The sequence below is a fragment of the Mustelus asterias genome, chromosome 22 (assembly GCF_964213995.1).
Source record: "Mustelus asterias chromosome 22, sMusAst1.hap1.1, whole genome shotgun sequence".
NCBI lineage: Eukaryota > Metazoa > Chordata > Chondrichthyes > Carcharhiniformes > Triakidae > Mustelus > Mustelus asterias.
The window spans coordinates 31,058,726-31,084,717 of NC_135822.1; the positions used below are offsets into that span (position 1 = coordinate 31,058,726).

Here is a 25,992-nt window from a genome sequence, read left to right on the forward strand (position 1 = left end):
GAGGGTAAGAGAGTGGGTTTTCTGACTGTAATTAATTATTTATTTTTTCAGTTAATTTTGGGTTTAAAATCGGAGGTTTTTTTCAAAACCGGAAGTCGGGCCAGCAGAGGCCTGGGGAAGTTTTTGGAGGGTTTAAAAGTGCACCAAAGTATACAGCGGGCAGCATCGTAGCGGGCAGCATCGTGAGTGGGAAGTTGAGTGAGCTGTCAGGGCTTTGGCTCACAGGGCTTGGACGAGCAGGGGTGAGTTTTTGTTTCCTTACACTCTTATTAACTTTTCACTGTCTTACTTGACATAAAGTGTCCAGTATGAGTGTGAAACCAGTGTGTTGTTCCCAGTGTAGGATGTGGGAGGTCCTGGAGGCATCTGGCCTCCCGGACATCCACATCTGTGAGGGGTGTGTCGAGCTGCGGTTCCTGAGGGACCGTGTTAGGGAGCTGGAACTGCAGCTCGAGGATCTTAGGCTGATGAGGGAGAATGAGGAGGTGATAGACAAGAGCTATCATCAGGTGGTCACACCAGGGCCACGGGAGGAGGCCAAGTGGGTGACGGCCAGGAAGGGTAAGGCTAGGGTGGTTGAGAGCACCCCGGTGGATTTGCCCCTGCACAACAAGTACTCCTGCTTGAGTACTGCTGGGGGGGACAGCCCGCCTGGGGGAAGCAGCAGTGGCCGTGTCTCCGCAGTGGAGTCCAGCCCTGTAACTCAGAGGGCTAAGGAAAAGAGGAGGAAGGCGGTATTAATCGGGGACTCGATGGTGAAGGGGACAGACAGGCGTTTCTGCGGAGGTAGGCGGGATTCTCGCATGGTGGTCTGCCTCCCTGGGGCCGGGATCCAGGATGTCGCTAGTCGCGTCCCGGAAATCCTGAGGTGGGAGGGAGAGGAGCCTGAGGTAGCGGTACATATTGGTACCGCTGATGTGGGTAGGAAGGGAGAAGGGGTCATGAAAAAGGAGTACAGGGAATTAGGGAGACAGCTGAGAAAGAGGAAAGCAAAGGTAGTAATCTCAGGATTACTGCCTGTGCCACGGGAAGGTGAGGGCAGGAATGGAGTGAGGTGGAGGATGAATGTGTGGCTGAGGGACTGGTGCAGGGGGCAGGGATTCAGGTTCCTGGACCATTGGGACCTCTTTAGGGGCAGGGGTGATCTGTATACAAAAAATGGGTGGAACTTGAATCACACGGGGACCAATATCCTGGCCGGTAGGTTGGCTAAGGCTACTGGGGAGAATTTAAACTAGATAGGTTGGGGGGAGGGGAGCTGGAAGAGTTGACCGGGATCAAGGAACTAATTGATGGGGGGGAGGATGCAGGGGTAAGGGGAATTACAAAATTAATGGTAGAGGAGAGGGTGCAAGTGAATGAAGGCGGTAATTTAGATAAGGGAGTAGAGGGAGAGGGTGTTCGCGACTCATCAAAGCGGGTCCAGATAAAAGCTGGCATAAGGACACTTTGCCTGAATGCACGAAGCATTCGGAACAAGGTAAATGAGTTGATGGTGCAAATCAGCACAAGTGGGTACGATCTAGTGGCCATTACAGAAACGTGGCTGAAAGGTGACCAGGACTGGGAGATGAATATCCAGGGGTATCAGGCGTTTAGGAAGAATAGACAGGAAGGAAAAGGTGGTGGGGTCGCGCTATTAATAAGAGATAATATCAGGGTAGTACTGAGGGATGACATAGGCTCTGAGGAACAAAACGTGGAATCATTATGGGTAGAGATGAGGAATAGTAGAGGGAGAAAGACACTAGTAGGTGTGGTATATAGGCCCCCAAATAATAATGTTGAGGTAGGGAGGGCTATAAACAAGCAGATAAGGGATGCGTGTAAAAACGGAACGGCAATAATCATGGGGGACTTCAACATGCACATTGACTGGCAGACTCAAGTCGGTAAGGGTGGAATGGAGGAAGAGTTCTTAGAATGCTGTCGGGATAGTTTCCTTGAACAGCATGTTACGGAACTGACGAGGGAACAAGCTATTTTGGATCTGGTATTGTGTAACGAGGTAGGTAGAATTAAGGATCTTATTGTGAAGGACCCTCTTGGGTCTAGTGACCACAATATGGTCGAATTTCTGATTCAGATGGAAGAGGAGAAAGTTTGGTCCCAAACCAGTGTCCTCTGTTTGAACAGAGGGAAATATGATAGGATGAGGGATGAATTGGCTAAGGTAGACTGGGAGAGCAGGCTGGCAGGTAGGATAGCTGAGGAACAGTGGAGGATTTTTAAGGAGATCCTTTTCAGTTCTCAGCAAAAATATATTCCAGCAAAAAACAAGGATTGTAAGAAAAGGGAGAATCAGCCGTGGATAACGAAGGAAATAAAGGAGAGTATTAAAATAAAAACAGCTGCGTACAGAGTGGCCAAAAATAGTGGAGAAACAAGTGATTGGGAAAAATTTAAGAAACAACAAAGAGAGACTAAGAAAGCGATAAAGAAAGGAAGGATAGACTATGAAGCTAGGCTAGCAATTAATATAAAAAATGATAGTAAAAGTTTTTATAAATATATAAAAAGGAATAGAGTGGCTCGAGTGAATGTTGGACCCTTGGAGGACGAGAGGGGGGAGTTAATAGTGGGAAATGAGGATATGGCTGAGTCTTTAAATAAGTTTTTTGTGTCGGTCTTCACGGTGGAGGACACAAATAGTTTGCCAAATATTAACGATAGAGGGTTGGCAGCAGGAGAAATACTTAATACAATTAATGTTACCAGAGAGTCAGTGCTGGGTAGACTAATGGGACTGAAGGTGGACAAGTCCCCGGGTCCGGATGGAATGCATCCCAGGGTATTGAAAGAAATGTCAGAGGTAATAGTGGATGCGTTAGTGATTATTTATCAAAACTCGTTGCATTCTGGGGTAGTGCCGGTTGATTGGAAAACGGCTAATGTTACGCCGCTGTTTAAAAAAGGAAGGAGACAAAAGGCGGGTAACTATAGGCCGGTCAGCTTAACGTCTGTAGTAGGGAAAATGCTGGAATCCATTATTAAAGAGGAGATAGCAGGGCATCTGGATAGAAATGGTTCGATCAATCAGACGCAGCATGGATTCATGAGGGGAAAGTCGTGCTTGACGAACATGTTGGATTTTTATGAAGATGTGACTAGGGCGGTTGATGGAGGAGAACCGGTGGATGCGGTGTTTTTGGCTTTCCAAAAGGCGTTTGATAAGGTGCCCCATAAAAGGCTGCTGAAGAAGATTAGGGCACACGGAGTTGGGGGTAGTGTGTTAAAGTGGATTGGGGACTGGCTATCCGACAGGAAGCAAAGAGTCGGAATAAATGGGTGTTTTTCCGGTTGGAGGAAGGTAACTAGTGGCGTGCCGCAGGGATTGGTACTCGGGCCGCAACTGTTTACCATTTATATAGATGATCTGGAGGAGGGGACGGAGTGTAGGGTAACGAAGTTTGCAGACGACACAAAGATAAGTGGAAAAGTGAATCATGTGGAGGACGGAGAAGATCTGCAGAGAGATTTGGACAGGCTGAGTGAGTGGGCGAGGATATGGCAAATGGAGTATAACGTTGAGAAATGCGAGGTTATACACTTTGGAGGAAATAATAACAAATGGGATTACTATCTCAATGGAAACAAATTAAAACATGCTACCGTGCAAAGGGACCTGGGGGTCCTTGTGCATGAGACGCAAAAGCCCAGTCTGCAGGTACAACAGGTGATCAAGAAGGCAAATGGGATGTTGGCCTATATCGCGAAGGGGATAGAATATAAAAGCAGGGATGTCTTGATGCACCTGTACAGGGCATTGGTGAGGCCGCAGCTGGAATACTGTGTGCAGTATTGGTCCCCTTATATGAGGAAGGATATATTGGCATTGGAGGGAGTGCAGAGAAGGTTCACCAGGTTGATACCGGAGATGAGGGGTTTGGATTATGAGGAGAGGCTGAGGAGATTGGGTTTGTACTCGGAGTTTAGAAGGATGAGGGGGGATCTTATGGAGACTTATAAGATAATGCGGGGGCTGGATAGGGTGGAGGCGGAGAGATTCTTTCCACTTAGTAAGGAAGTTAAAACTAGAGGACACAGCCTCAAAATAAAGGGGGGTCGGTTTGAGACAGAGTTGAGGAGGAACTTCTTCTCCCAGAGGGTGGTGAATCTCTGGAATTCTCTGCCCACTGAGGTGGTGGAGGCTACCTCGCTGAATATGTTTAAAGCGCGGATGGATGGATTCCTGATCGGTAAGGGAATTAAGGGTTATGGGAATCAGGCGGGTAAGTGGTACTGATCCACGTCAGATCAGCCATGATCTTATTGAATGGCGGTGCAGGCTCGAGGGGCTAGATGGCCTACTCCTGCTCCTATTTCTTATGTTCTTATGTTCTTATAAAATGATGAAGGGGATAGATAGAGTGAACGTTAAACGACTATTTCCTCGGGTGGATGGAGCTATTACAAGGGGGCATAACTATAGGGTTCGTGGTGGGAGATACAGGAAGGATATCAGAGGTAGGTTCTTTACGCAGAGGGTGGTTGGGGTGTGGAATGGACTGCCTGCAGTGATAGTGGAGTCAGACACTTTAGGAACATTTAAGCGGTTATTGGATAGGCACATGGAGCACACCAGGATGATAGGGAGTGGGATAGCTTGATCTTGGTTTCAGATAAAGCTCGGCACAACATCGTGGGCCGAAGGGCCTGTTCTGTGCTGTACTGTTCTATGTTCTATGTACAAAGAGATGCCTGGATCCTTATAATGCCTGGGTTGTTATAAGCTGGCTAACCTTGTTAAAAAGGTTATTTGGAAGATGGTAATATTCTTTGGTGGTTCTTTTCCTTCAGTAAGTTAGACCTGTTTGTCAGACCCATTTAAGTGCCTGTGAGGCCTGTCTTTCTCAACCTTAATTGAGACTGATCATCTGAGGAGTATGCCTGGTCCAGAAAAGTTCCAAAAGGGGCTAGGATAATAATCCTAGCAGGGGTATGGAGCAGGAAATTAAACCCATTGTATTGGCACACTGGCTGTCCAGCCAACTGATCCTCCAAGGAGTCCATGTTGCTGTGACAACATACACTTTCACGTGCATGTTGTAATCTGACTAGTGATGGGAAAGGCTCCAATTCCTTTCCATCACATGGATGGCCAGGAATCTCTTCCACTTTTGCCACTGGCCTGTGCTTGAAGGATTTACAAGTTGACGCACGACCTGTTTGACCACATTATGGGTGCACTTTCCTTGGTCATCTAGTCCCGGTAACACGGTGGCTCTGGTTAGTACTGCTGCCCCACACCGCCAGGGACCCGGGTTCGATTCCCGGCTCGGGTCACTGTGTGGAGTCTGCATGGTCTCCCCGTGTCTGTGTGGGTTTCCTCTGGTTTCCTCCCACAGTCCAAAAGCCATGCCGGTTAGGTGCATTGGCCATGCTAAATTCTTCCTCAGTGTACCCGAACAGGTGCCGGAGTGTGGCGACTAGGGGATTTTCACAGTAACTTCATTGCAGTGTTAATGTACGCCTACTTGTGACACTAATAAATAAACTTTAAACAGACTGGGAATTGAACCCGGAGCTTCAGGCTCAGAGGCAGGGACGCTACCCACTGCGCCACACAAGACCTCCTCACATTCTTTACACCAGAGCAAATATTAGCTAGGCATGGGAAAAGACAACAGTGCGCTAGGCATCCACAAGGTTCTGTGGACAGCACAAGCATCTGTAATCCCACCACAATGTATAACTTCAAAGCTCAGCATGACCCAACTCTTTTATCGCTACACGCAAAGGATGTTGGAAATGTGAACTCCTTCCCACAAAAATGATGCAAGCCCAGTTAAACCTGAGTTCTGCTAGCCAAGAGTATGAAAGGATATGGAGCCAAGACAGGTGATTGGAGTCAGGAAATGGATCAGTCATAGAATCTCTACAGTGCAGAAGGAGGCCGTTTGGCCCATCGAGTCTGCACCGACTACAATCCCACCCAAGCCCTATCCCTGTAACCCCACCTATTTACCCTGATAATCCCCCTGACACGAAGGGGCAATTTAGCGGGGCCAATCAACCTAACCCACACAGTGTGGGAGGAAACTGGAGCACCCGGAGGAAACCCACGTTTCGTGATCTCATTTAATGGTTGAACAGACCCCTGAGGGGCTGAATGGCCTATTCGTGACCCAATGTCCCTCCTTCACCTTCAAAGTTGCAAATCAACCTGTTTTAATTGGGAGAGTGAAAAGTGGATACAAAACTGGAAAAGACGCAGAATATATTCATGTCACATAACTGTCAGTGGCTGTTTATGATTGACACAGATCATTACTTACATCCTTCTGTATTAGCCTGAGGTTCACACTGAACATCTCGCACTCAGGATTCATCTGAATTTGACTGGGACAGATCACTGCACAATCAATGAAATGTTGATTTTATTTACATGACAGACATGACCTTACATTTCAATGTTGCAACTTTTACTTACTGTGAATGACATCTATCCCTGCGTCCTGTCAGACACACTGGTTTCATGTCAATTCCTCTTTATCCCCAAAAGGCATTGTTCTTCATTGCCAAAGCTTGCAATTAACTAGTTCCTCCAGCCACTGGAAGCCCTTGCTTCATGTGGAAAAAGGAATTTACAAAATGCTACCTTCCGAGCCAGCCTTTTGATGTTTCTCTCCAACCTCAATTATTTCTTGCAAATGGTGGGGGGAGGGTGCATGGGATCAGGCTATTGAGTTGGATGATCAACCATGATCATGATGAATGGTGGAGCAGGCTCAAAGGGCCGAATGGCCTCCTCCTGCTCCTATTTTCTACGTAAAACATGCAGTTATTCAAGGATGATGGTTCAGTGAGGTTCTGAGATTGGAAGAAATATGTTCTTTTTTCCAGAGAATGCAACTTTTGTTGAAGAACCAAGGGACTCAGAAAAGGAGCTTCGGTGATTTAGCCATTGTGCACAGCGAAATACTTTGCCAATTGCATTTAACGAGATTGCGGATGAAGCATGGCCAATAACAGTGTTAGCCATGATGTGGAGATGCCGGCGTTGGACTGGGGTGGACACAGTAAGAAGTCTCACAACACCAGGTTAAAGTCCAACAGGTTTATTTGGCACCAGCCTTCGGAGTCCCAGGCTCCTTGATTGAAGGAGTCTGAGACTCCGAAAGCTCGTGCCAAATAAACCTGTTGGACTTTAACCTGATGTTGTGAGGCTTCTTACTGCAATAACAGTGTGTCAGATCCATTTAGTGCATTGCGCTACTCTCCATTTCCGGATAACTTTGATGATGCACTTTTAAAATGCTAATCATTGCTTCTCTGGCACACTCTGATTGACTGAAGAAATAGGGTTGTCTCAAAACATCCCACATCCTGTTCCATTTAAAACCAATATAGGCTTAAGTGACAGCACGGGGGAAACATAAGAACTGTTCATACTTTGAACTTTCAGTTGCAGAGTTATCAGTTTGTCAGCGGATTCATCAGCCGCTTTCAAACTTTTAATCCTAACCGAATAGGTTAAATAAGGCAAGACAGTGTTGTGTAGTGCATGCGTCCAGGTTGAGGTTCTTGGTCAGGTGGATTAAAATAAACCACAGTATCCGCCTCAGCTACCTTCCCAGTTGGCACTTAATGCAGGACAAGAGGAATTCATGGGAGCTAGCAGAAGAAGTGGAGGTGGGAGGAAGGAGGGGAGAGAGGATTTTCTTTGGTATTCTCGAACTTGGCTCCCCTGCACTGCTGTTAATCCCACCAAGCTAAGTTGGCATCTATTTCCCTGGGTGTAAACGGTATTAATAGAACACCACCTCTGTCCAACGATACAAGTTATTTGTACTGGGACCAGCTGGAGAAATGCAGCTCATGCCACGCTAAATAAAAAATAGCGCAAAGACAGTCGCAAAAAGCATCGGGAGATCTGTCCTGGGGCAGCGTTATTGCTCGATAGTGACAGTGCTGTTGGTGATCCGGGCTCCGTACCATCCTGCCCAACACTGTGAATCCTTTCCTCCGTGCGTAAACTTTACGTATCGGACACCAGGCCCATAGTTTGTGAAAGTGTTTGATATCTGCAAATGAAGCAAAGTCAATCGTTAATTAGGGGCAACAGAGCGATAATATCACTGCCCCAACAACCCATAAACTCATCTTAATGTTCTGGGGGCACCCAGCATGGCAGCTAGCGGAGTTAAAAATCAATTAATAAACTCTGGAATTGAAAGCTAGCCTCAGTAATGGTGATGATGAAACTATCATCGATTGACGTAAAAATCCGTCTGGTTCATTAATGCCCTTTAAGGAAGGAAATCTGCAATCCTTACAGACCTACAACACTGTGGTTGACTCTTAACTGCCCTCTGAAAAGGCCTAACAAGTCACTCAGTTCAAGGGCAATTAGAGATGGGCATCAAATACTGGCCTCGTCAGTGGTGCCCATGTCATAATTTAAACATTGGGAATATAGTCACATTCAACAACAACTTGGATTAAGTTAGTATCTTTTAACAAAGTAAAACATCCCGAGGCAATAGAAATATTGTTTAAGCTTAAAGCTTTTTATTAGTGTCGCAGGTAGGCTTACGTTAAAACTGCAATGAAGTTACTGTGAAAATCCCTGAGTCGCCACACTTGGGTACACTGAGGGAGAATTTAGCACGGCCAATGCACCTAACCTGCATGTCCTTTGGACTGTGGAAGGAAACCGGAGCACTCAGAGAAAACCCATGCAAACACGGGGAGAACGTGCAGACTCTCCACAGATAGTGACCCAAGCCGGGAATTGAAACCGGGCCCCTGGCACTGTGAGGCAGCAGTGCTAACCCACTGTGCCACACTGAAATCAGGCATTGTAATTCATGCTGCCAACCAGAGCTGTCGATGTCTGGCATATCCTAGGTATTAAAGATTGCAGTATCAACAGCAAGCATTCCCTCCGACTTCCTTTCCCCTTTAACCACAACTCTCCACAAGAGTAGAAAGATTGATTTTTCATCAGTGCCTAACCTACCTCCTTCCATTCTGCGTCACTCCACTGCGGCTCATGAATTGAGTCAGTTTTATACTCCTGGATCAAACTCATGTCTTCAGACAGAAGTTCGACGTGTAGTTCATAATCAAAACCAGAGTCGTGCCTCCCTGCATACCTAGGGATGAAGAAGAATAATTCGCTGCAGGCAAAGCACCACTGATATCTTTCAGGGAGAAACTCAGTAGCTATACGGAGATATTCATCAATGTAGACATTGTGATTCAAGAGTTATTAGAAATAGCTGTGGGGGACTTCACTGGTAGGGGGTTATAAATATAATCAAATAAGGAATTCAGGAGAAGCTTCATTACCAGGAAGATATGGAAGTTGCTAGCACAGACAACAGTTGAGGTGACTTGCTTAGATGCATTTGAGGGGAATATATTCACAAGAGGGAGAAAAGAGTAGAAGATGTTGATAGGGCGAGATGAAGCCGAATGGGAGGAAGCGTGTGTGGAGCACGTACAGCACTATGGAGCAGTCGGAGCTGTTTCTAATGTCCGACATTCTATTTAACTCGATGTGATAGCCATTGACTGGGGTCTGCCGCAACATGAGGTTTTTTGCTGTGAAGTCTAAGGAGAGCTAACTTTGTTCTCGCCTGTCACTTTAAAGCTGCTGCTGCTGAAGGAATAGGAGAGTTTGAGTAAATACATCCTGAGGTCAACTAGAGAGTGCATCCTGAGATCAACTGGAGAGTACGTCCTGAGGTCAACTGGAGAGTACATCCTGAGGTCAACTGGAGAGTACATCCTGAGGTCAACTGGAGAGTACATCCTGAGATCAACTGGAGAATACATCCTGAGGTCAACTAGAAGGTACATCCTGAGGTCAACTAGAAGGTACATCCTGAGGTCGACTAGAGGGTAAATCCTGAGGTCAACTGGAGAATACATCCTGAGGTCAATTAGAGAGTCTTTCCTTATACCTCACGTCCTTTAATCCAGGCAACATCCTGGTAAACCTCTTCTGCACCCTCTCCAAAGCCTCCACATCCTTCCTGTAATGTGGTGACCAGAATTGAAGTGTGGCCTAACCAAAGTTTTATAAAGCTGCAACATAACATCCTGACTCTTGTACTCAGTGCCTGACCAATAAAGGCTTGCATGCCATACGCCTTCTTTACCACCCTATTCACTTGTGTGGCCACTTTCAGGAAGCTATGGACTTGAACCCCAGGATCTCTCTGAACATCGATGCTGTTCAGGGTCCTGTCCTTAACATTTGATCTCCTGAAGGGCAGCACCTCACCCTTGCCCGGATTAAATTCCATCTGTCATTTCTCCGCCCATATCTGCAACTGATCTATATCCCGCTGTATAGTTAGACAACACCAACCACAACTACTTCCTCACCACCATCCCTTGTCCCTACTTTCTTCCCCTATCTTCCTCTCCTCACCCACTTCTCCTCCACACTCCACTCACCTCCTCCTCTCCACCCACCCCTCGCCACCCTTCTCTTTCCTTCCCTCTCACCCCTCCCAATCCTCCCCATCTTCCTCTCACCTCTCTTTGTCTCACTGCTGCCTCTCCCCCTTCTTCCTCTCCCATCACGCTCTTTAGCCTATGCAAGGCTGCCGTTGAACGAACGGATTAGCCTCCTTCACCTGCACTCGAACAACCGTGAACTTGAATCTATTTAGTGAGACTGTGTAATAAATATGAGGATGAGAAAATAATTGATAAGAAACCAAACCCTCTTTGTGCACTATCACAAATGTGCGGCTCATTTTAGAAATCCAACTGTTTAGCAGAGCACGAGCTGTAAATGTAACACTAAAATGAACTGACTACGCAGAAATGATTGGGTGCAGGAATGCAACTTCATTTCTCTTCCACCTTCTGCCTTCTCCCCGTATATAACAACGCTCAGTCAGACTGGGGTACAGCACAGTGAGTGCCCACAATCCTCAGGGCTCTTGCCGATGTGACCGAGAGTTATTGATCTGGATGGCAAGTGTTGCCAAGTTGGTCATCCATTGATGGAAGGTATCACAGTCAAATCAATCTTTCTTGCGATCTGACCAAAATCGCAAGAAAGTACAAAAGGTTGTGAACGTAGCCCAGTCCATCAGGCAAACCAGCCTCCCATCCATTGACTCTGTCTACACTTCCCTCGGAAAAGCAGCCAGCATAATCAAAGATCCCACCCTCTCGGACATACTCTCTTCCACCTTCTTCCGTTGGAAAAAAGATGCAAAAGTCTGAGGTCACGTACCAACCGACTCAAGAACAGCTTCTTCCCTGCTGCCATCAGGCTTTTGAATGGTCCTACCACACATTAAGCTGAACTCCCTCCCCTCCCTATCAGTAACTGCAACGATATATTCTGCACCCTCTCCTTTCCTTCTCCCCTTTGTACTCTATGAATGGTATGTTTTGTCTGCATAGCGCAAGAAACAATACTTTTCATTGTCTCCGAATACATGTGACAATAATAAATCAAATCAAATCAATCTTGCCCTGACAGCTAGGCCGGCATTCTCCAACCTCACCTGTGACTGGGATTTTCCAGTCCTGCTGCTGTGAATGGAGATTTGGTTGAGCGCCAAATTCTCCATGCTCGCTGACAGCGGCAACAGGGTGTGCGTGGCTGGAGAATTACGGCCCTTATCTACACGTGCCCTTATCTCAGGCGGACCTGGTCAATTTCCTCTCTTCTTTTGATTTCATCCACACCAATTCGAGCCACCCAGGTGTTACATAACAACAGCTCAACATGCAAACTTAGAGTGATCTTGGTCTGCACAATCGGTGTGATTGCGCACAAAGCATTAGCCCACTGAGCTGTAACTTTGCAAAGTGCGTCAGGAGACAAATATCTCCCACTGATCTCCAACTCAAATGTGGGAAATATTATTTGATTTGATTTATTATTATCATGTATTAGTATACAGTGAAAAGTATTGTTTCTTGCACGCTATACAGACAAAGCATACCATTCATAGGTAAGGAGAGAGTGGAGAATGTAGTGTTGCAGTCATAGCTAGGGTGTAGAGAAAGATCAGCTTAGTGCAAGATAGGTCCATTCAAAAGTCTGATGGCAGCAGGGAAGAAGCTGTTCTTGAGTCGGTTGGTACGTGACTTTTGTATCTTTTTCCTGACGGTAGAAGGTGGAAGAGAGAATGTCTGGAGTGCGTGGAGTCCTTAATTATACTGGCTGCTTTGCTGAGGCAGTGGGAAATATAGACAGAGTCAATTATCACAACAATTTTGATCAACAAGGGAATCAAAGGTAATGGGGATGGGGTGGCAGAGTAGAAAGTGAAATTGAGACCACAACCAGGTCAGCCATGATCTTATGGAGTGGCAGAGCAGGCTCGAGGGGCCGAATGGCCTACCCCCCCTGCTCCTACTACTTGTGTTTTTGTGTTCTTGTGATGGAGTGTGATTGTGCTTTACAGCACGCTTACCAGTCCCTCACTGTGATAGGGGGTTGAACGCTGTCCAGTGTCTCCGCCTCGAATCCTTCCGAGACCAGGTTAATTAGTTGAGATTTTCGGCACCACCTAATTGAGAGAAAAATCGAACAAATTCAGCCCTTAATAGCTCTCCACAGGGCTGCTGCACACTGCTGAGAGTGGGCCAGCTGCCTCCAGCTGCTTCAGACGGAATTTGAAGAACTGATTTCATGCTTTTGAAGAATTCCACTTCGCGAACAGGTGGGGATATCAGCCTCAGCTTTGGAAAATGAGTCTGTTGGCTATAAGGGTTCGAGCATGATGAAAACTTACAGCTCAGAAAGAGACCATTCAGCCCATCGTGCCTGTGTCAGCTCTTTGAATGAGATTTCCGATCAGTCCCATTCCCTTGCTCTTCCTCCAAACTGTCATCATTCACAGATACATCCAATCCCCTTTTGGGAGTTACTATTGAACATGCTCCCGCCAATCTTTCCACCGTTGCATTCTAGATCCAAACAACTTGCATGATAAAATAATTTCTCATCTCTCCACATTAGGGTGGCACGGTAGCACAGTGGTTAGCACTGTTGCTTCACAGCTCCAGGGTCCCGGGTTCGATTCCCGGCTCGGGTCACTGTCTGTGTGGAGTTTGCACATTCTCCTCGTGTCTGCGTGGGTTTCCTCCGGGTGCTCCGGTTTCCTCCCACAGTCCAAAGATGTGCGGGTTAGGTTGATTGGCCAGGTTAAAAATTGCCCCTTAGAGTCCTGAGATGTGTAGGTTAGAGGGATTAGCGGGTAAAATATGTGGGGGTAGGGCCTGGGTGGGATTGTGGTCGGTGCAGACTCGATGGGCCGAATGGCCTCCTTCTGCACTGTAGGGATTCTATGACATGCTTCTTTTGCCCATGACCTTAAATCTGGGTCATCTGGTTACCGACTTCCCTGTCAGTGCAAAGTTTCTCCCAATCTATTTGATCGGAACCCTTCATAATTTGCAAGTGATTAAACCTCACTTAACCTTGTCTGCTCAGAGGAGTACAAGGCCAGTTTCTCCAGTCTCTCCCTTACCCCTGGTACCACTCCAGTAAATCTGCACCCTCTAAAGTTCTCTGCTTATCTTTGACAGATTAATGGGAGTGAATCTGGGCTTCCCCTTTGCGACTGACAGAAAAACAATTATCCAAGTGCCACTTGTGACCGATAAGATTATATAAATACAAAGTCTAATTTGAATCCAAAAAGGGAACTTCTAATCTAAATCATAATATTATTGCCTATCAACCAAGCACTCTGTTCCTATGCTGCCCACTAGTCACAGACTCGAAGGATCTTATGTGAATTTATTTTTTAAATTCACTCGTGGGACATGGGCGTCGCTGGCTGGCCAGCATTTATTGCCCATTCCTAGTTGCCCTTGTTCAGAGGGCAGTTCAGAGTCAACCACATTGCTGTGGCTCTGGAGTCACATGTCGGCCAGACCAGATAAGGACGGCAGATTTCCTTCCCTAAAGGACGTTACTGAACCAGATGGGTTTTTCCGACAATCGATAATGGTTTCATGGTCATCAGTAGATTCTTAATTCCAGATATTTTTTATTTGAATTCAAATTCCACCATCTACTGTGGCGGGATTCGAACCCGGGTCCCCAGAACATTTGTTGAGTTTCTGGATTAATAGTCTAGTGAGAATACCACTGGGCCATCACCTCCCCGCTACAGGGAATCTCAGAACAAGTCCACTTGTTGAGACCAGGTGTATTTCTGCTTAAACTGCTTGGCCAAATTTTCAGAAGGGGTGTTCAAGTTCTTGTTTCCATGGGCCACACAGTTGGGAAATGTAAGTCTGACAGCAGTAGTTATACAGCACCCGTGCTTTGCCTGAAGGCAGCTCCTTGGCACCCTGGTTGGCATCATGGCACAGTGATTCGCACTGCTGCCAAGGACCCAGGTTCAGTTCCTGCCTTGGGTCACTGTGTGTGTGGAGTTTGCACATTCTCCCTGTGTCTGCGTGGGTTTCCTCCGGGTGCTCCGGTTTCCTCCCACACTCCAAAGATGTGCAGGTTAGGTGGATTGGCCATGCTAAATTGTCCTCCAGTGTCAAAGGATGTGTAAATTAGGGGGATTAGCGGGATAAATGTGTGGGGTTACAGTGATAGGGTGGGGAGCTGGATAAGATGCTCTGTTGGAGGGTTGGTGCAGGCTCTATGGGACAAATGGCCTCCTTCTGCACTGTAGGGATTCTATGATTGCTGCTGCTTCACCTGGAACCATTGTTCTTGGCTGTCTTTGCCGGTGGTGGTTGCCATTGCCTTCAGGGGCGTGGAGTGAGGTGACAGGCCCCAAGTCAACCTCAGCTGGAATGGGAAGCGAGTTCTTGCTGTTGTATTATTCTGAGAAACAAGCAAGCCATCTGAGCTAACCAGACACCCAACGGTTATGTTACAGGGTAATCCAGAATATCAATACCAATCACACAGCGGCCATTTTGAAATCAGATAAAATCAATATTGAAAGAGTGCGGGAAAAAATCATGAAAATTATTAGATTGTCGTAAAAACCAACTGGTTCAATAATGCCCTTTAGAAAGGAAACGGTTTGTCTTCTAATTGCCCCCGGACTCCAATAAAGAGAAGACACTGATGCCACTGAACTCCAGACATTGCCCACAGGTAAGGCTAGATTTTGTAACAGATGAGAAAACAAGTCGAGATTTCTCTGGATAATAAAAACAGAAAATGCTGGAAAATCTCAACAGGTCTGACAGCGTCTGTGGAGAGAGAATAGAGGCAACGTTTCCAGTCAGGGTGACCCTTCATCAGAGCTGTGTACCGATGAAAGAGTTGTGGGAGGGGGCCGGAGTAGGACTGGAACAGGGAATGCTCTACATACCCCTTAAGGAGACGGGCATAACTGGGACCCATGCGAGTACCCAGAGCCACATCTTTTATTTGGAGGAAGTGAGGCAAGTTAAAGGAGAAATTGTTGAGTGAGAGAACAGGTTCTGCCAGATGGAGGAGAGTGGTGGTGAACGGGAATTGTTCAGGCCTCTGTTTGAAGAAGAAGCGAAGAGATCTCAGGCTACCCTGGTGGGGAATGGAGATACAGAAGCATTGGACATCCATGGTGAGGAGCTCTGACGAAGAGTCATTCTAACTCGAAACGTTAACTCCATTCTCTCTCCACAGATGCTGTCAAACCTGCTGAGATTTCCCAGCATTTTTCTGTTTTTGTTTCAGATTCCAGCATCCGCAGTATTTTGCTTCTATCTGGATAACGGTGGCAGTGGCGGTTGAGGTACAACGTGTAGCTGAACAATATTGAAGAGGGCTAGGTATACTGGAGAATGTGAGGTTGGCAGCTCAGGTCTGGGTTAAACAGGATGCCAAGGTGAGTGGCTGGCAGGGAGAGGGATGCATTTGGCTCAGGGGCAAGCAGAGTTCAGCTGGGTGGTGGGGGGGGGGAGGGGTGGGGGGGTGTAGAATGACTCATCCAGGATGTGAAGCTGGATGGTCGGCCTGACAGCACTGAGGCAGTACTGGGGGTAAGGGAGGCTGGTCCCAAGCCAGCTGATGGTAGGCAGCATGCACAGAAGGATGAGGAGTTATGGATAGATGTTTGGGGGAACTTTAAAGAAGCCTGTGTTGGGGATGGAAGGATATGGGGAGGGGAATGCAGTGACTGAGCTGGGTTTGAATCACTGGGGAGTGAGGGGGTTCAGCACAGGTTTAGGCTCAATGATAGCAAGGGGAACCGAGGAACATGGAGACATCTCTCCTAACATGGAAGCTGAATGTAGTGACAGAGTCATCTGGATTTCAGAGAGAGTTGGTCATCCAAAGCCACACTGGCTGACCTCAAAGTATTTTGGGGAGTCATGAACCCCCGCTCCCACGTCACTCCCTCTAATCTCCAGCACTGAGTGTGCTACAATGTTTGGACAGGTAAGAGAGGAACTGTGTCTGACCCATCTCTGTCCTCACCCCTTCCTCTCTGTCCCAGAACCATGACAGGGACCCCATTGTCCTCACTTTTCACCCCACCAACCTCCACATTTAAAGGATCACCCTCTGCCATTTCTGCCAACTCCAGCACGATGCCACCATGAAACACATCTTCCCCCTCACCCTCCACCCCTTGCCAGCTTTCCACATGGACTGCTCTCTCTCCATGACACCTGGGTCCACTCCTCCAATTCCCCGAGCCACTCATCCCCTTCCCTAAGCACCATCCCATGTAACCGCAGAAGGTGCAACACCTGCCCCTTTACCTCCTCCCTCCTCACTGTCCAAGGGCCCAAACACTTCTTTCAGGTGAAGCAACATCTCATCTGCACCTCCTTTAATTTGATCCACTGTATTCACTGCTCTCAATGCGGTCTCCTCTACTCTGGAGAGTTTAAACACAGACTGGGTAACTGGTTTGCGGAACATCTTGACTCCATCTTCAGTCATGATCCCAACCTTCCTGTCGCCATTTTAACTCAGCATCTTGCTCTCACTCCCACGTGTCCATTGCTGCCCTGTTGCAATGTTCCAGTGAAGCCAAACACAAACTGGACAAACAACACCTCATCTTCCGATTAGGCACGTTGCAGCCTTCTGGACTCAACATTGAGTTCAACAACTTGCGACAGTAAACTTCCCCCTCCATCTTAAACCAGCCCCTCCCCCTTTTGTGGTTTGTTGTTTTTCAGCTCCTGGCCTCCCCCAACACAACCCCACCCCTCCCCCACTTGGCCACAGAGAATGGAATCATAGGATCCTGCAATGCAGAAGGAGGCCGTTTGGCCCATCGAGCCTGCACTGCCAACAATCCCATCCAAGCCCCATCCTCGCAACCCTACATATTTACCCTACTAATCCCCCTGACATCCCCCTAACACTAAGGATCAATTTAGCTAATCTATCTAACCTATGCATCCCGGGACACTAAGAGGCAATTCAGCACGGCCAATCCACTTAACCCGCACATCTTTGGACTGTGGGAGGATGCCAGAGCACCCAGAGGAAACCCACACAGACACGGGGAGAACGTGCAAACTCCACACAGTTACCCAAGTCAGGAATCGAACCTGGGTCCTTGGTGCTGTGAGGCAGCAATGCTAACTACTGCGCCACCGTGCTGAATCATGTCTCTAGCTGTTCAGTCGCTCCCATTACCGCATTCTGCTATCTCACCTTTTGCCGCTGTTAGCACTCTTCATCCATAATGGCACAATTAGCACTCCCTTTGGTCTTATGTCCAGGCCAAATGTGTCCGTATCTCCTTTGCCCTGACCTTCCCCTGGTCTTCCATTCTGCCCCACCTCCTTCTGCTCCCTTTCCAAACCTATAACATTCTTTACATTGCTACCCTGTTTCAGTTCTGCAGAAGGATCGTTCCAATCTGAAACGTTAACTCTGTTTCTCTCTCCACAGACACTGCCAGACCTGAGTTTATCCAGCATTTCCTGTTTTTATTTTATGTAAGAGAGGAACCAGGTCAGGGCGGGCACAAACAGCTGGACAAATCGAACAAAAGGCGCTACGTTAACGCAGTAACTCTAGTGACCTCATATTCTTGGAATTCTTACTCGAAAGATGTAACAAAATATTTTTGGATCTTTTCATTCGGAAAGGGCTCCCCGTTGTCTCCTGGAAGATCTTCCACCTTCCATCCATCTCCATCATTATTTGTGAGTTCCCAGAAAGAGAATTCCTCTGTCAAAAATGGAAAAGATGCACTGTTACTCCGAGAATTGACCCACCATCTGTGACTTTATACTCAAGTGTTGAGGAGATTGTGTGTTACTCTCAAAGAAACTTATAAAAATTATAACTGGGTTAGACAGGGTAGGTTCAGAAAGAATGTTCCCAATGGTGGGGGAGTCCAGAGTTAGGGGTCATAGTTTGAGGATAAGGGGTAAACCTTTTAGAACTGAGGTGAGGAGAAGTTTCTTCACCCAGAGGGTGGTGAATGTGTGGAATTCACTACCACAGAATGTAGTTGAGGCCAAAACGATGTCTGATTTCAAGAAGAAATTAGCTGTTGGGGCTAAAGGGATCAAGGGATATTGGGGGTGTAGGGGGAATCAGGATATTGAATTTGATGATTAGCCATGATCAAGATGAATGGCGGAGCAAGCTCGAAGGGCTGAATGGCCTCCTCCTGCTTCTAGTTTCTATGTTCCTATCTATTTCCTTTTAAGGAGATGCAAATACCTTCCACTTGCTTTTCTTTCTGTCCAATCTTTGAGGTTCAGTTCCTCTGTTGAGTTGGTGCTGGTTGTGGGTTCTAGGTTTTTGGCACCTCACCCAGTGGCCATTTTGAAAGGCAGTGACATCCAAGGGCCTGATAGGAGAGGCGATGGCCTAGCGGTATTATCACTAGACTATTCATCCAGAAACTCAGCTAATGTTCTGGGGACCCGGGTTCGAATCCCACCATAGCAGATGGTGGAATTTGAATTCAATAAAAAATATCTGGAATTAAGAATCTACTGATGACTATGAAACCATTGTCGGAAAAGCCCATCTGGTTCACTAATATCCTTTAGGGAAGGAAATCTGCTGTCTTTACCTGGTCTGGCCTATATGTGAGTCCAGTGCCACAGCAAAGTGGTTCATAGAATCATAGAATCCCTACAGTACAGAAGGAGGCCATTCAGCCCATCGAGTCTGCACTGACCACAATCCCACCCAGGCCCTATTCCCGTAACCCCACATATTTACTCTGCTAATCCGCCTGATACTAGGGTCAAATTAGCATGGCCAATCAACGTAACCCGCACATCTTTGGAGTGTGGGAGGAAACTGGAGCACCCGGAGGAAACTCACGCAGACACGGGGAGAATGAGCAAACTCCACACAGAGGCCGAATTGAACTCAGGTCCCTGGCACTGTGAGGCATCAGTGCTAACAACTGTGCCACCATGCCACCGTATGGTTGACTCTCAACTGCCCTGTGAAATGGCCTAGCAAGCCACTCAGTACAAGAGCAATTAGGAATGGGCAATAAATGGGTGGCCAGGCAGCGACACCCATGTCCCAAAAATGAGGTGTGGCAAAGCCAAAGCTCCACTTTATCCTCAACCAACACTCACACACAAGCAGGTCCAGCAGAGGATGTTGATTGATAACAATTGGTGTCCAGCCTTATTTTGCTCTTTTTTCTCAGCCGGGGATGAGTGGGAATCACTCTCACCCCTCAGTCTAAAAGCTATAAGTTCAAACTCCACGGCAGAGACTTGGAGCACATAACCAAAGCTGACACTCCGGTGCAGAACAGAGGGAGTGCCACACTGTCAGGGGTGCCATCTTTCAGATGAAATGTTAAACGGAGGCCCCATTCTCACTTTCAGGGTAATAGGATGTGGGGAATGACTTAGGGAGAAGGGGGTGCCTCTGATGGGCCCACCAGGCTCCCAAAGGAGGTTGAGGCCCCCAAAGGAGGTTAGCCCCACCCTTTCCTGACATCAGCCAATGCCGTTGAAGCTGCCCGTTTCCTGCAAGGCACGGGCTCTCCACCGCCGCGGATAAAATACTGACGGCGATGGGATGAGACCCTCAAGAGGCTATTAATTGTCCACTTAAGGGCCTCAATAGGCCCAAGGCAGATGGACAGCCTGGCAACTCCCCGGTAAAATTTGAAATAAATTGCCTAAGGGTGAGGTGGAGGGAAATGGAGGAGGTGGAGGAGTGGGGGTGGGGGGGGGGGGGGCTTTAAAGCATCGGAAGGCAACCCACTGGATTTTACATGCCACCCCCCACCACCTTCAAACCCGTGGGCAGGGCAGAGCAGGTGGGTGACCCCTGGTGCCCTGGCCAATATTTATCCCTCAACCAACATCACCAGAACAGATCATCTGGTCATTGATGTCTTTGGGAGCTTGTTGTGTGTAGTTTGGCTGCCGTGTTTCAGAGCCCAGAAGGGAAAAAAAAACAGTTGAGACTAAATGTTCTTATTTCCCCATTGTACTGTTCTTTTCCTGGGAGATAAAGCAGTCAGATGCATGTAAAGTATTTTGTGACATTCTGAGGTCATGAAAGGTGCTATACAAATGCATTTCATTTGTTTCATTTATTTCATTTCACAGAATCCCTACAGTGCAGAAGGAGGCCATTCGGCCCATCGAGCCTGCACCGACCACAATCCCATCCAGGCCCTATTCCTGTAACCCCACATATTTACCCTGCTAGTCCCCCTGACACTAAGGGACAATTTAGCATGGCCAATGCACCGAACCCGCACATCTTTGGACTGTGGGAGGAAACCGGAGCACCCGGAGGAAATCCACGCAGACTTGGGGAGAACGTGCAGACTCTGCACAGACAGTGACCCAAGGCTGGAATTGGGTCCCTGGCGCTGTGTGGCAGTGGTGCTAATCACCGTGTCACCGTGCTGCCCTTCCTTTCCCTCCCTGCCACCCAGGTGGGTGGAGCGCAGCTGAGGCTGAATTTACCATGCTGAATAGGTTGGATATTGCTCAGTATAAATAAAAAATAAAAGTAAAGTATATTTACGAGTCACAAGTAGGCTTACATTAACACTGCAATGAAGTCACTGTGAAATTCCCCTAGTCGCCACACTCCAGTGCCTATTCGGGTACACTGAGGGAGAATTTAGCATAGCCAATGCACCCTAACCAGCACATCTTTCAGATTGTGGGAGGAAACCGGAGCACCCGGAGGAAACCCACCCAGACACGGGGAGAATGTGTAAACTCCTCACAGGCCGTGACCCAAGCTGGGAATCGAACCCGGGTCCCTGGCGATGTGAAGCAGCAGTGCTCACCACCGTGCCACCGTGCCACCCATGAGGGATCAATCTGACGGAGCTGTTAAAACGATCAAAGAATTCGAGAGCGTTGATGCACAGAAACCCTGGTGAGGAAACTAAGAGCAAAATTAGTGCTCGGTCATTTAAGAGGGAAACCAAGAAGCACTTTTTCACACAAATGGTCAGGAGAGTGGCACAGTGGTTAGCACTGCTGCCTCATAGCACCAGGGACCCAGGTTCAATTCCGGCCTTGGGTCACTATCTGTGTGGAGTTTGCACGTTCTCCCCGTGTCTGCATGGGTTTCCTCCGGGTGCTCTGGTTTCCTCCCAGGGTTCAAAGATGTCTGGGTTAGGTTGATTGGTCATGATAAAATGCCCCTTAGTGTCGGGGGATTAGCAGGGTAAATACATAGGGTAACGGGGATCGGGCTTGGGTGGGATTGTTGCCGGTGCAGGCTCGATGGGCCGAATGGCCTCCTTCTGCATTGTAGGGATTCTTTGATTCTATACATTATGGAATTCTCAATTGGTTGTGGTTGTTGGGACAATTGGAACGTATTAAAAAGATTGATAGATCTTTAATGTGTAAGAGTACCAATGAATCTTCAGCAGCGCGATTGGAATGGAGGTACAGAGCAGCCGTGATCTAATTGGGTAGCAGGCTCCAGGGGCTGAATGGCCTAATCCTGTTCCTCTGGATCCCTTTGCATTTCAACCCCATGACCATTTAACGCAAAATCAGACATAAAGAGAATACAAGAAAAACTTCAGTCTAACATGCATAACCGCAAGTTTCTAGGACAAACCTTCTCCACATGGGTTCTTGATTAGATTCTTAGCTCCAGATGTACAAAAATAAAATGCATCCCAGTCTTCGGCCTTTATATCTGGATTTTGCTTTGGCAAACCTTCATCGGGAAATTGGAGGTTTAGTCCGTCCACAAGCTCTTTCCACTGTTGGCAGACTAGTCTACAGATCAAAACCAACTCTTTTGGGGGGACGTAGGAGAGGATTTTGAGCAACACCTGCTCAGGTAAAAACTCCATGGCGGCCATATTTCAAAATGGCTTCCGGGCGTGATTCTGTTTCAGGCTGTGAAGAATATTTTGAAGATTTTGATATAAGGTGGGCATCATGGCAAAATACATCAGCAAAACTGTTTGACTTAACATGTTTGGTTAAACAATAGAAGTAGAATATAGAATTACGCATGTGAAGCACAGACACAGGCCATTCAGCCCATCAGGCCCACGGCAGCCAATATGGGCCTCCTGCCATACTTTTTTATCCAATCCTATCAGGAAATCATTCTATGCACGTCTCACTGATATGAGCTTTCCTTTATTTTATTTCCATCAACTACTCAATGCTGTAAAAAAATTCCACTTTCTCAATGGTATAGAGTCCCTACATTACAGAAGGAGGCCATTCAGCCCATCAAGTCTGCACTGACTCTCCGAAAGAGCATCTTTACCTGGGCGCACCTCCTCTCCCCACTTTATACCTGTAACTCCATGCATTTAATCTACTTAACCCACGCATCTTTGGAGTGTGGGAGGAAACTGGAGCACCCGGAGGTAACCCACGCAGACACTGGGAGAACGTGCAGACTCTGCAGACAGTGACCCAAGGCCGGAATTTAACCCGGGTCTCTGGCGCTATGAGGAAGCAGTGCCAACCATGCTACCCATCACCAGAAACCTGGAGTAAAGCTCTAAGGACCTGGGTTCGAATCCCACTAGGGCAGATGGTGAAATTTGATTTCAATAAAAAATCTGGAATTAAAAGTCTAATGATGACCGTGAAACCATTGTCGATTGTCATAAAATATCTATTTGGTTCACTAATGTCTTTTAGGGAGGAAATTCTGGCAACCTCATGAATGCACTCTGAAATGTCCCAGCAAGCCATTCAGTTCAAGGGCAATTAGGGATGGACAATGAATGCTGGCCCAGCCAGCGACGCCCACATTCCCTGAAAGAATTTTTTAAAGGAATTCTGGGTAAAGAAGTTCTTGAGTCCCTATTGGATTTAATTAGTGGTGACTATTATATATGAGGCTTGCAGGCCAGGAGTTTATAGCCCCTGGTGCCTGATTTGGGGAGGTGGGGGGCGGAGCGGGGGGGGGGGGGGGGCAGGTGGGGGGCGGGGCGGGGGGGTGTGGTGGGGAGGTGGTGGACACCGTGGTGGGACTGTAAAATCCTGGTCCACGTTTTAAATCTGCCCACCGTTGGGAATGTTTTCTCCATGTCTACCTCAACGGAAGCTTGCAAGTTCTTAAAGATCTTTATCAGGTTACCTCTCAGCTTTCCCTTTTCTGTAGCAACAAGGCCCAACGAGTTTGACTTCAGGTTTGAAATGAAACTCAATTTCAGTCGAAGCCTGAAAGAAATATTGGGAATGAGGAAGGGCGTAAGTTTCCAACTTGCCACCCAGGCTTGGAACTGGAAGCATGAAATTACAGAGAGGTATTGAATGGGTTAAAATAGGTGGAAATGTGGCAAGTGGTTTTCAATATAGGCAAGTGTGAGATCAGTCACATTTGCACAAGGGAGCCAGAGAAAATGGAGGTCCAAAGAAGTGTTGGTAGGGGAGAGGGGGGGGGGGGGGGGGAGGTGGGGGGGGGGGGGGTGCGCAGTGAGGGGTGGGGGGAGGTGTGCTTATTTACAGATTGTTAAAACCTCATGGACAAGTTGGAGAAGCCAATCAAAAGGGCTGCACCAATGTTACAATATTCCCACCCATTGGATTGCCAGGGCCTACCCATATAGCGAAGGCCTGCCTGTATGGCCAAGGCTTGCTCATATGACCAAGGCCTACCCAAATGGCCAAGGCTTGTCTGTATGGCCAAGGCCTGCCCGCATAGCTAAGGCTTGCCCATATGGCCAAGGCCTGCTCGTATAGCCAAGGCCTGCCTGTATGGCCAAAGCCTGCCCGTACAGCCAAGGCCTGCCTGTATAGCCAAGGCCTACCCGTATGGATATTGTGATATAGATCACTGCGATACGGCAGAGTGTAACATTGCAGTGGGCTCTGATATTGCAGCATAATATAATGTCACAGGAGGAAGGGCTGGATGGACAGGGTCCCTGTGTCATTCCTGCTGTGATGCCCAAAAGAATGTTTGAGGAGACATTCCAGAAGGTGATGACATTCCCCACGATACTGCTCCTGTTATCTTTACTTTATATTAAAACATTTTAATACGTTACCATGCAATTATTACAGTATTGTACAGATATCATATTATCATGCATTATGTACAGTTTGATGTGATATCTCACCAATTACACACTCAGTTCCTGCAATCAACACTCAGAGCTTCATTCAATATATCTCTTTAAATTAATACTGGGCTTCCTGGTGATTGTACTTACAGCACAGAAACAGCCGACTGAGTCTAACTCCGTGCTGGGGATTACGTTCCACGTAAGCCTCCTCCCAAACAACCTCACCTCATCCCATCACCGTGTCCGCCTGTGTAGGTCGGGCGAGCTTTGCAGTGAGAAAGCGGTGAGATTATAAAAACGCTATCCTCAGGGTGTCAAAGGTCCAACGTTTAAACTGAGGTTGAAAAGCGGGGCCAGGCTTGTAACTGCGGTGCTGTACCACTGGCAGGTCTCCAGCCCAGTCTGCATTGCAGGGTTTAAACACAGTCCAGTGTATAAATCCATGGCGTGACTCACATCAGCTCACTGCAACCCTTTCTATTTCTGGACATAGTGTAACCACCTTGTCTGCAGAAAACCTTCAGCTTTTTATTTTGAACTGGAAAGGCGTAAAGCAATGAAAAAAATGTCAAGTTGTACCTCATCGCAAATCCGTCCCAGCAGACACCTGTTTTTTGAGCCAATTCTAACACTCCTTCACCTTTGCAGAGAAACCTAAACTCAGCATCAACAAATCACTAAATCTTTACTCCTCTCCTGCCATATACTTTCCAATCTTGATGGCGTCTTTCACTGCTGCCCTCAGTGCTTTACCGCTCCTTCCCGGTTGGAAGATAAATTGCCCTTGCTTTCAATTACAATCATGCCATCTCCCGCGTCCCGCTACTTACGGCCTGTTGTCATGGAGACTCACTCGCAGCCTCCGAGCTCACCGGAGCCTCGGTCTGTCCCACTGTCACACTCGACAGCACTGAGTTGCTGCACATGCTCTGATGAAGGCAGGAGTTTGGCAGAGTCAGCAACTTTAATAGATGGGAAGTAATTGAAAGGCCAGCAGCATGTAAGCAGCCCGGTGTCTAATGGAATTGGAGGTCGCCCTAGCTCAGTGCTCGCCCCTCACATCTATTTTTAGAGGCTTTATTGTTGGAACAACACTGCACAACCCCGTCACACTTCATTTCATTAACCTGCTTCAAGTGATGTGTACACTGATCTGTCAATTCATAGAATCATAGAATCTCTACAGTGCAGAAGGAAGCCATTCGGCCCATCGAGTCTGCACCGACCACAATCCCACCCAGGCCCTATCCTCGTAACCCCACGTATTTACCCTGCTACTTCCCACTGACACTAAGGGGCAATTTAGCATGGCCAATCCACCTAATCTGCACATCTTCACTGGGGTGTCAGAGTGGTTAGCACTGCTGCTTCACAGCTCCAGTGACCTGAGTTCGATTCCTGGCTTGGGTCACTGTCTGTGTGGAGTCTGCATGTTCTCCCCGTGTCTGCGTGAGCTTCCTCCGGGTGCTCCGGTTTCCTCACACAGTCCAAAGATGTGCGGGGTAGGTGGATTGGTCATGCTAAATTGCCCCTTAGTGTCCCAGGATGTGTGGATTAGAGGGGTAAACGTGTGGGATTATGGGGATAGGGCCTGGGGTGGGATTGTTGTTGG

At 47.6% G+C, this 25,992-nt stretch overlaps 1 protein-coding gene across 2 annotated transcripts; it reads right to left on the reverse strand.

The window, feature by feature from the left end:
• Nucleotides 1-6,225: 6,225 nt before the first annotated feature.
• Nucleotides 6,226-25,289, reverse strand: LOC144509989 (F-box only protein 2-like). 2 transcript variants are annotated; one of them, XM_078239071.1, is made up of 6 exons: nt 25,211-25,289; nt 21,956-22,242; nt 17,965-18,091; nt 12,402-12,497; nt 8,966-9,101; nt 6,226-8,027 (listed from the first exon to the last, which is right to left on the reverse strand). In XM_078239071.1, exons 2-6 carry the CDS (start codon nt 22,203-22,205, stop codon nt 7,893-7,895), a joined length of 744 nt encoding a protein of 247 aa, XP_078095197.1. In that variant the 5' UTR covers nt 22,206-22,242; nt 25,211-25,289; the 3' UTR covers nt 6,226-7,892. The 2 variants fall into 2 exon arrangements, with proteins under 2 accessions (XP_078095197.1, XP_078095196.1); XM_078239070.1 differs by lacking the exon at nt 25,211-25,289 and adding an exon at nt 24,528-24,584 and having other exon boundaries at nt 6,365-8,027.
• Between the last annotated feature and the right edge of the window lie 703 nt (nt 25,290-25,992).